Genomic DNA, 11,391 nt, shown 5'->3' with positions numbered 1-11,391 from the left:
TATTAATGTGGTCAATTACTTGACTTTTGAATGTTACAGCAGCCTTGCATCCCCGGAATAAACCCATTTGGTCATGAGTCACTATCCGTTTTATGTAACCTCTTTTTACATATTGCTGGTAATTTTGTTTAGGATCACTGTCTTTCATGTTCATGAAAGGTGTTAGTCTGTGATTTTCTTTTGTCAAGTTTTGGTGTCAGAGAAATCTGGGTCTCATAAATTCAGTTGGGAAATGTTTCCTTTTTCATTATGCTCTGAAAGAGTTTATGTTCCACAAACACAGTATTGCATCTTTAGATGCCTGGAGAAAATCACCGATGAAACCATCTGGGCCTAGAGTTTTCTTTGTAAGAAAGTGTTCAACTTTTAATTACATAATTTAGTCTATAGAAATTACATCTCTGATTATGAATGGAAGACAATAGAAACATTCTTGAAGATGTCAATTATATTAATTTTTGAGGAAATATACATAACAATATATAGAGATGTGGAAGCACAAGAGGTCTTCAATAAACCCAGAAATGCAGAGAGCACTGATATTTACATACCCACACATAGCATCACTTTTAATTTAGCATGCTATTATTGTTTTCTGCTCCCAGACGTCCTAGAAAGGTTATTTTCATGTCTGGATTTCTGATTTAGCTGCAAGATGTAAAAATCCTACATAATCAGACAACCCGCTTTGGCTATATCATCAGGAATGGCTTAAAAGCAAAAATGACATTCCAGTTATTCCACACACAAATCCCTGATATTAACATCCCTATCCTAAAAACAGCCATTTGGAAGGAAAGCCCTATTTCAAAGCAAAGGAAATGTGAATAAGACAATATCTGCTCCTGGAAATGTCAGACTCAAAATTGAGTTCTTTAGATGAGAGTCGATTCTAAAATAACATCTCTGATTTGTTATATAATAAAACATAATGGCTTTATAAACTTTATATAAACATTGTCAATTTCTGATGGTTTTCTCTTAAAAGGGTAGCTCTGAAGTGATTATTCTCTCTTTAAACTGTATTTACTGGGCTGCTGACTTTTTTCTCTGATTTCATTCATTCCTTTTCCCCATCTCCCCTTCCCATTCCCAGTCTAGACTAATGAACACAATATTTGAGAAATAAAAAACTTAAGCAAAGATCTTTTATTCGTGGTTAGGCTTACACGGTTCCAAAAAGTAAACATAATTAACAAAACACTTAAAAGTACCAGAGGAGGTGCGCCGGTGTCAGTAGAAGGCACTGATCAGACCAAAGAAGAAAGCTTGACACAGATCTTCATGTACAGATGCCAGCTTCAGTCCTGTCAAATGAACATGTTGTTCTCTCACTGGTAACAGTTAGTAGGCCGGAGCAGAACTGGAGACTCTTCTCCACTGGTGTAGGCAGCCAGGGCTCTCCAGGAGTATTATTATAGATGACGTGAAGGTGACTACCATGGTGGCAATGACAACAATCTCAGTTACAATGACAACAAAGCTAAGGCCATCAGTAGAGGCTTGATACGATCTAGAAATCCTTCTGGAGCCTCTCCTCAGCTGATCATCCCTGATACATCCCTTGGATGGCCACAAAATCCATTTTCACAAAACTGAATCCAATGCATTGTGTTATCACTGCAACACACACAAGTTCTGGTAGTTGCTAATTTGGAAAAATGGTAAATACTAATACTATTGCATCATTTTGGGAATGAGTCAAATCTATACTACAAGAAAAACATATGAACACACACACAGGTACTTTTGGTGGTATGGCTTTAAATTCTGTGCTTGGCTATAAAAAGCATTATAAGCAAAGTTAATGAATAACAGTTTTTATTAAAAAGAATAAGTAATTTACTATACCAAAATCAGTTTAAGACATATGAAATCAAATTTTACGCAAATACCTTTACAAAAACTGAATTATATAATTAAACAGAGTGCTCTTTATACATTAATACTGAATATGTTAAGTTACTATATATTAAAGATATAATTTGAAAACTAGAGCTGTTTCAAAATACTGTGTTCAAATGTCATTCTTTGGGGACCCAGAGAAATTGCCTGATTACCATGTTGTCCTTCCACAAGGGGTTTCTCTTCTGAGTCAGGAGAGAGTCATTAAGTAACATTAAAAAAAAGAGTAAAACATAAGGTCCAAATTTAATTCACTTCCTGAGACTCACATAGAGCTTGCTGACTTGAACAAAACACATCAACATTGTTTTAAAATATTGAGGACACTATTTTCTGGCAGCATCTACTACACTTTCTTGTTACAAGTAGGCCATAAAGATAGGGCTTCAGGGAGAAATAGAACACAGATGAACTTCTATAAAGCAATACGAAGCTCTACTAGAAGACCTCATTCTCTCTATGAGGCACAAACAGCAAAAGAAGAGATAAAACATAACCACCATGATTACAGACTTCAGGGGATTTCATATCTAGAGTTTCATGATGTTTTATGTACAGTATTATTCCTTAACACAGTATTATTCCGACTGAGTTCCCAGGAAATAATTTGCATCATCAATAATATGGTTTAAAAGTTCATACCATTGGTAACATCCATGTCAAAAGACTTTCACTCTTCTTTTTATATATACAAATAGAACTGTAGACAGTCACATCTCTCCAGGCTCATGCCCAACTGAAACTTCCATTATAATGAAGAGACAGAACAGGAAAGGGACTTCTGGTACCATTTATTTTCCTGTGACAATAATAAAAACGGCTGTATCACAGCTTGTAGAATAAACAGTCATCACTAAGTGTTAAAACAACTGCATAAGTCAAAAGCAAGTGATTTTTCCCAGAAAAAAAAAAAATGTTTCTCCTATGACCCCTTTTCTTCCTCTGTCAAAAAATACCATACATAAAATCTCCCCCTAAAGTCAGGAAGCGTCCAATGCCATGTGGCAGACACAAGCGTTGTGAGCACAGCACAGTGGGATGAGGCCAGTCTCCAGTTCATTCCCTGCGCAGGCTATGCTCACAGGTCACCCTGCTTTATAACTCCTCTCGAAAACCTTTCTGTGTGTCCTGCCTGGCTTTGGCTTCCTCAGTGGGTGCCAACCATGTGAAATACACCTTCACTGGATCGATGTTCCAGTGTTTGTGGAACGATATGGGAACTTGATGAGAAAGGTAGTCCTTAGGGTAATCCACCGGCCGAGCCTGCAGGAAAAACAGAGAGTTAGGCTTCCTCGTTGATTGAAAATAATTTTGCTGCAGAAGAGCATTTGAGTTGATAAAGTGGATTGCTTTACTTCACTACTTAATATTGGCTATGGGAATCTAAAAGCAAAAAGGAAACTATTTTCTGATCTCTTTCTTCTAACTCCAGGTTCTTTGCTTTTGTGTCTCCAATTACCTTAATACCCCAAATGCACTGCTTTTTGCTTCTATGTTCCACAGTCTTGCCTCTGGGAGATTCCTGAACCATGGTAATAAATACAAAAAGCTTTCTTTGGTAAGCCATTTAAGTTACTATTATCACTTCTGCACAAAGACAGAAAAACTGTTACATTCCAGGTACTTCTAAGGAAACTCTGGCCATATGTGGGTTGTGGGGGGCCAGAAGTGGGTTGTGGGGGGCCAGGGCAAAGATTTCTCAGATTTCCCTTGGCCTGTCTACTGCTCTAATGTGTAATTAGGTGACATCATTCGAAGAAAGAAAAGGAGCTCACTGGGGGAGAAGGATAACGTAACTCATACTCTCTTCCTGCCCAAATATCTAGTCTAGTTCCAGAGGTGTAAATGAGGTGTAAATGAGAATTGCAAGTAACCCAAAATTGTCTGCGAAAGGACCTAAAAAGTTTTTATATTATCTACATTGCAACATTTTTTAGAGGTTAGAAAATAAAACTTAAGCAGAACTAGATACAGGTTAGAATAAGATTGAAGAAGTAACCTATAGGGTTAGAAAGAAACTGAAATCAGATACTATGTTGTTTTCTCTAAGCAAAGTATCCAGTTTCTCTTGGGAATCTGGGAATCACCTTTTTTTTTTTTTTTTTTTTTGAGATGGAGTTTCACTCTGCCGCCCAGGCTGGAGTGCAATGGGGCAATCTCAGTTTACTGCAACCTCTGCCTCCTGGGTTCAACTGATTCTCCTGCCTCAGCCTCCTGAGTAGCTGGGATTACAGGCATGCACCACCATGCCTGGCTAATTTTTTGTATTTAGTAGAGACGGGGTTTCACCAAGTTGGCCAGCCTGGTCTCGAACTCCTGACCTCAGATGATCCACCTGCCTTGGCCTCACAAAGTGCTGAGATTGCAGGCGTGAGCCACTTTGCCCGGCCAGTAACCATCTTAAATTTGTTTATTAATTTATATGGGCCATCTGTTTTATAAAGTAACTCATTAGGTCATCGATACTACAATTGTCTTGACTATCAAAACCAGATGTGATGCATCTTAAAAACAAGCCTTTTGTAGGCTACTATTTTATTACAGTCTGCCTAAATCTTTGATATGAATAAACTCCCTTAAATGGTTTACAGAATACCTTTGTTAAATTTTATCTCATTTAATCCTAGAAACAACCTTGTAAAATGGACAGAATATTATGGTTCACTTCCAGTTTACCACTGAGGAAACCGGAGCTCCCAGAAGTAACATGACTAGCAAACACTGGACTAGAGACCAGAGAGAGGTGCTAAGCCCAGGGCCAGTGCTCTGCCAGGGCACGGGCTGCCTCTGCTCAAGCCGTCTCACCACCGGCTGGGCACACTCAGCAGCCCCTGGCCTAACCTACCTCCACCAGCACAAATACACTATTCAGACGAGTGTTCCAACAATAATATCTGCGGAGAAAAGGTCAAAAGAATCTAAGGGGAGAACTTTCACAACTGCTATTTTTAAGAAATTGTAACTGCTCATGGAGATAAAAATCTAAGAGGAATTTTAAAAGGAAGAAACAGTGAGACAGACAAAAAATACACACTGGAATATAGTCTAATAGAGTTGGGAAAGGTTTGAATATTAGGTGAAGGAATTCATTTATTATATGATGTTTCTTTGCAAGGCCCTCTGAGAGAGTTTACTGGCAAGGAAGAAAACCAAGGACAAATACTCTCTCAATTCCCTTAGAAGATAATTCCACAATGATCCCAGAAGAAAGAGTAGATCCCCCTTATCCATGGTTTCACTTTCTGAAGTGTCAGTGTCCCACAGTCAATTTTAGTCTGAAAATGTTAAATGGAAAATTCCAGAAATAGACAATTCCTAAGTTTTAAGTTGCGGGCCCTTCTGAGTATCAGGATGAAATGTGGGGTGTCCCACTCCATCCCGCACTGGACAAGAATCTTCCCTTTGTCCAGCATCTTCATGCTGTCTACACTCCCCGCCCCTGAGTTGCTAGAAGCCGCCTCATTATCCAGTCCACTGCTGCAGTATCACAGTGCTTGTGTTCAAGGAACCCTTATTTAAGAATAGCCTAAAGCAACAGTAGTGATGCCAGCATACAGTTATAATTGCTCTATTTTATTACTGTTCATCTCTTACTCTGCCTACTTTCTAAAGTAAACTTGATCATAGGTATGTAAAGTATAAGAAAAAACAAAGTATACGTAGGATTCAGTATATCCAAGGTTTCAAACATCCACTGGGGGGCGGGGGGAGGGGGAGTCTTGGAACGTACCCCCTGTGGTTAAGGAAGGGCCACTGTAAAAGCAATGGAAACAAATCCTTGCTTGTTTTTCACCTTTAAAAATGAACTGTTGAAGACAGAAATGCATCTAACAGGAAAAAAAAAATAAACCGTAACATTTTTTCCCTCGATTAATGCAGATTCTAGAAGTGATTCACTGCATCTCAGGGAGCCTATGCATGCATTAAAAGAGCTGACTTATTAAACATTACAATTTGCTGGTCATTTTTGACAAACGAGGTCATGGAAAAGCATTAGACAAAACTAGAAAAGTGAAATACATCCAAAATGGTATCTTTAATACCAAGAAGTCTATGCAGCCTCTAATAATCATATCTCTCTGCCCAAAATGCCAAGAGGAAATCCCAAACCAGGAGGGTGAGGGGTGGGGAAGAACTTGAGGAACAGAGTGTGGTAGGCATCTGCATACAGGAAGAGAGAGGGGCTGAAACTGCATAAGAAAGACCTACAGCCGGACGGGCGTGGTGGCTCAAGCCTGTAATCCCAGCACTTTGGGAGGCCGAGGAAGATGGATCACAAGGTCAGGAGATTGAGACCATCCTGGCTAACACGTGAAACCCCGTCTCTACTAAAAATACAAAAAATTAGCCGGGTGAGGTGGCACACACCTGTAGTCCCAGCTACTCGGGAGGCTGAGGCAGGAGAATCGCTTGAACCCAGGAAACACAGGTTGCAGTGAGCTGAGATCATGCCACTGCACTCCAGCCTGGGCAACAGAGCAAGACTTCATCTTGAAAAAAAGAAAAAGGAAAGACCTCCTACATTGGGCAAAATTAGAACTTTTCATCTGTAAATACTGGAGCACACTAAACAGGGCAACAAATGGAGACTAAAATCACATTTCCTTAGACAAATGCATTTTTATAACTGTGTTAAAAAAATGATTTCCATACCATACAGTTCACCCACCATAATGGTGGTCTAAAACTTTTTGGGAAATTTCCGGAGTTGAGCAACCACCAACCATTGCACACTGCCATGTCCATTAGTGGCACATAATTTTGGAAGAACAGAAAACCACATGCTCTAGGTGCTGTGCTTTCAACAAAGGGAAATACTAGGTATTCCCTGGAGTCCCCTTCTAAATCTGTGAATTCACAATAACTTTCTCTAAAAACAGAAGAAATGTGATGGCTCAGGCAATTTTGCATTTGAGACTGCTTCCAAATGCCCACTCTGTCTCTAGCTCATCAGGATTCTTACATTTTATCTCTTTGCCTCATATTTCTTTGTGAAGATGAACAAACACAGTTTGGATCAGTGTTTAAACACTATAAATGGAAAGCAATGTCCAAATCATTATCAAACTCTCTAAAAGAGGCTTAAGAATTGGAAGATACAGGCCTTATCGGTTGGGGAGGATGGGTTTTAAACATATTTTATGATTTTAGAAGAGTTTAAAATGTATGTGAATGAGGGAAATCAAGGGTTCTGAAGTGGGGGAAACAACAACCTTTTTAAAAAAAATTATCTTCAAAGGACTTTTGCCTACAGATGATTTTCCTTCTTTCTTCTCTCCTTATCATTTTATTAGCTAATTTATTCTCCCCTAAATGAAAAGGGCTGCTATAAAAAGCTAAGACCTGTCACACTAACCTTGATAAATTATTTCCCTTATACACTAACAGTTTTAATTACCCCTTTTATTGTGTGACTGAAACACCATGAAACAGAGCAAGAGAGGGAGCTGCAGAGAATAACACTTTCTTTCCTAAGTCATCCTAACACAACACAGGCTTAAAGCGGGTAAGACCTCTCAAAGTCCTAAAGAACAAATAAGTATCTTCTAACTGACATCAGAAAGGAGGTTTCTCATACATTTCCTTATATTAAAGGTCTATTTTTATGCTCTGTTATTGTCTCAAGGATACAGAAATGGATTCTGCCTTTCCTGATGATGCAAACACTTTCTTAGTCTTATTCGAGTTGTTTTCTATAGTACTATTTCTGTCATGCTAAGTTTTCTATATTGCTATGATAATGTTTGCTACTGGTTACTAAATAAATAAAGCATGGGCCAGGTGCAGTGGCTCACATCTACAATCCTAGCACTTTGGGAAGTTGAGGTGGGAGGATCGCTTGCATCCAGGAGTTTGACACCAGCCCGGGCGACATAGTAAGACCCCCATCTCCATAAAAAAAAAATTTAAAAATTAGTCAGGCATGGCGGTGTGTGCCTGTAGTCCCAGATGCTTGGGAGACTAAGGCAAGAGGATCATTTGAGCCCAGGAGATCAAGGCTGCAGTGAGCCACGTTGCAGTGAGCAAGACCCTATCTCAAAATAAATAAACAAAAATAAGTAAATAAAGCATAAAAACTATTTTCAGTATAAGAGAAGGCACCTAAAATACATATGCATACACACTTCAAGTTTCAAAAACTTTAAATTTCTTGAAGGAGGATATTAGATGGGTATGGATCTATGGTTATTTTAAGTTTGTGAACATCTGCTATTATTCTTAGCAGAAAATTCACTGACTTGGTTCGTAAAAGATACTAAAAATAAAGCAGAAGGATTTCCTTCTCCAACCCCCAAACTGCAATATGGGGAGGCTATAAGCACTACCCGTCCCTGGTAAACATAAGCTCATGTCTTCTGTTCCATAACCCCAAGAATATACGCTTATTGAGATACCCAATTGCAATTTAATAGATTTTAGCCATTCAGTTTAATGGCAAGTGAAGGAGAAAAATCTCAGTAAAAAGACAGACAGTGTAAAAACTGAGGATGGTGTAGAATTACATAGACTCAGTGGCCAGTAGGACAATATTAGGTCAGTACTATGTATTTCTAGGCAGCATCCAGTAATTTTTAAATGCCACCAATCTTTCTAACTAAAAAACAGAAAACAAAAAAAGCTGGGCGTGGTGGCTCACGCCTGTCATCCCAGCACTTTGGGAGGCTGAGGCGGATGGATCACGATGTCAGGAGATCAAGACCATCCTGGCTAACACAGTGAAACCCCATCTCTACTAAAGAATACAAAAAATTAGCCGGGCATAGTGGCAAGTGCCTATAGTCCCAGCTATTCGAGAGGCTGAGGCAGGAGAATGGTGCGAACCCAGGAGGTGGAGGTTGTGGTGCGCCAAGATTGTGCCACTGCACTCCAGCCTGGGCGACAGAGCAAGACTCTGTCTCAAAACAAAACAAAACAAAACAAAAACCCAGATTTTCCCTGGTCCTACGTGTGAGGATCCCAGTCAAACGTCACTTGGTTTTCAGTATGTTTTTGCCTCCCGTCTTCATGATGTACACGATGCAGTGTTACATCAAACAGGGTAACAGTCCTGTTAAGGACGTTCCCCTGGAGCCTGTCAACACAGTTCTTTGTCTGTTTCCAGGATATGTGAAGAGAAGGTAGTCAAATCCTTAAGTGAGAAGAACCTGTCCCCCACCCGCCGTGAGGGAAGAATAAAAACCATTTCCTTACCTGATGGAAGAGAGGGCTGTGTGTCACAGGGATTCCCAAGCCACTGAAGCACATTCCCAGGACCATATCATCGGGAGCATCATTGCTGTAGCACCGACATTTACTGGCGAGAAGTCTCCTGATGGCTTCTCTGCTGAAGACCATTCTAGTGGGAGCCAGAGCAGAGAAGGGTTAGAGCAGCTCCACAGGGACCGCTGCTGCACAAATGGGCCCCGGGAAACAGGACTCTACTCCTCCAGACTGACAGGCAATAGCAGCTTTCTCTAGTTACTGAGCTCAGGTAAAACCCTACCTGTTGTCTTTTAGTCTTCTGGCCCTTTCCAACACTTTCGTACCAAGTTCCCAAAATAATTTCTCTTTGTTTTAAAATACAGTTTGGTTTCTCGTTTCCATTCTGATCCTAAGGTAGAAATGAATCTTTTTAACAATCATAAAAAGCTCAAAAACTGAAAGGGCTGAAGGAAATATATGATTCACAAGTTCAGTCTCGATCATCAAAGACTTTCTTTAAGGCAAAACTATTTAAAATTCATCCATATAGTCCCATTGCCACATATAGGGCCTTGGCCACAGTACTCAGTAAAAGTTTTATGCATCAAACAAGCGAGAACAAAGTTGCCTATGCAAAGACCTTCTTCCTGGAGGAGGAAACATTCTGTGAATCACTCTAGGAGGAAGGAAAAAAGGACAAAGAGCTTGAATCCCTGAATCAAAAACACTGATTCCACATGCTGGGCTCAATTCGGCACAGTTTTACCTAATGCTAGTGGCCAACCTCCTCCGCCATCCCCTGCGACAGTGCAGGACTCCCTCCCTGCCCTTGACTAGACAAGAGAATTTCTTTACATAAGATGTTGTAACAAAATAGGAAGGTATAAAAAGAAACGAAGTTCCTGTCAACTACAGAGAAAGGAAAACTGCAAGTCTGAAAACCCACCATAAATTGCCTTTCTCTTAGAAAGCCTGCTGTCCACAGTGAAACCTCCCCCGCCACATTTTTTGTAGCTGAGTGGAACTCCTACACCCAATCGGCCACGTTGGGCTCAAGCTACTGACTCTGGGAAAAGAGCGTACATGAGAAGATGGGTGGACAGTAAATAGTAAAAATGCTTTTTTTCTTTTCTCAGCATCCAGTAGAATGAGAAAAATGAGAAAGACTTTCATTTTGATCCGCTCTCTGAAAAACTAACTTTATAGGAAGATGAAACACGAGCATGAACTTTTAATTTGTAATTATTTTATATTTTTGCCTACTTAGTCTCACATTAATTATTCGCATAAACTAAGTGAATATGAGCCGTCAATAATACTTGTTTATTAGCATGCTGGTGAGTTCTTTCCAAATAAGGTTGCTCGCCAAAATGGAAAACTACCAGTCATATCCTGGATGGAAAGAACACTTGTCTGCTCTGGCCACCAACTATTAAATGTTAACAAGATGTTGAAAGGCTACAGGATTATTTTATTTCCCTCAATATACAATATACAAATGTCTAAAATAAGAAAAACTGAAATGAGAGTCTGGGACTTGCCCAAGAACACAGTGCAGATCAAGAAGATGTAGGAAGGGAACATGCATGAGAAACACGCCTGCCCCTCCTGGCCTTCAGCCCATAGACAGGTCATGGTGGTCTCTCTGGGTAACACTTCCTGCTGCCTCTTCTGAGGACACTGCCCAATATCTTATTCTGGTGTAGTCATTTGCTCCCAAGGCTGCCAAAAAGGCTGATGATAGATACCCTAAGCACAGCTTCCTCCCTAAATGCACATATGTAAATAAGTATTTTCAAAAAGAAACGGTCAAAACATCACATGTTCTCACTTATAAGTAGGAGCTAAGTTATGAGGATGCAAAGGCATAAGAATGATATAATGAATGAACTTTGGGAACTCAGAAGAAGGGTGGGGATGAGGGATAAAAGACTACACATTGGATACAGTGTACACTACTTGGGTGATAGGTGCACCAAAATCTCAGAAATCACCACTAAAGAACTTATTCATAAAACCAAACACCGCCTGCCCTCAAAAACCTATTGAAATTTAAAAAAAAAATTCAACTTGTTTTCTCCAAGTACCAAAACTTTCATGGAGTAAGCAACAAAGTGAAAAACAGACACTTGGATTCAAATAGTACAAAGGTCTCATGCTCCAAATAATGCAAAATACCTACACAGAAACCACAGGAACCTGCATGTCTGACTCGGCTTTGTCAAAACATCCTTACCTACGACAGATGGTTTAAGGTAGTGGTTTTCAAAAATTTACGTGACTGTGACCCACAATTAGAAATCA

General features: G+C 39.7%; 1 protein-coding gene across 4 annotated transcripts in view; it reads right to left on the bottom strand.

Annotated features, from left to right (window-relative positions):
* Positions 1 to 1,134: 1,134 nt before the first annotated feature.
* The window catches only part of B3GLCT (beta 3-glucosyltransferase), a 119,965-nt gene continuing 109,708 nt past the window's right edge, over positions 1,135 to 11,391 (bottom strand). For all 4 annotated transcript variants that reach the window (XM_028837566.2, XM_077974165.1, XM_015120830.3 and 1 more), the window contains 2 exons: positions 9,097 to 9,241; positions 1,135 to 3,168 (listed from right to left, as the gene is read on the bottom strand). In XM_028837566.2, coding sequence (XP_028693399.2) covers positions 3,001 to 3,168; positions 9,097 to 9,241 — 313 coding nt within the window. In that variant the 3' untranslated portion in view covers positions 1,135 to 3,000. The remainder of the gene's footprint in view (positions 3,169 to 9,096; positions 9,242 to 11,391) is intronic.

Source organism: Macaca mulatta, chromosome 17 (genome assembly GCF_049350105.2).
Source record: "Macaca mulatta isolate MMU2019108-1 chromosome 17, T2T-MMU8v2.0, whole genome shotgun sequence".
In the NCBI taxonomy this organism is placed as follows: domain Eukaryota; kingdom Metazoa; phylum Chordata; class Mammalia; order Primates; family Cercopithecidae; genus Macaca; species Macaca mulatta.
The sequence above is the reverse complement of the archived record's forward strand: the minus strand, read 5'-3'. Positions and strand labels throughout refer to the sequence as shown.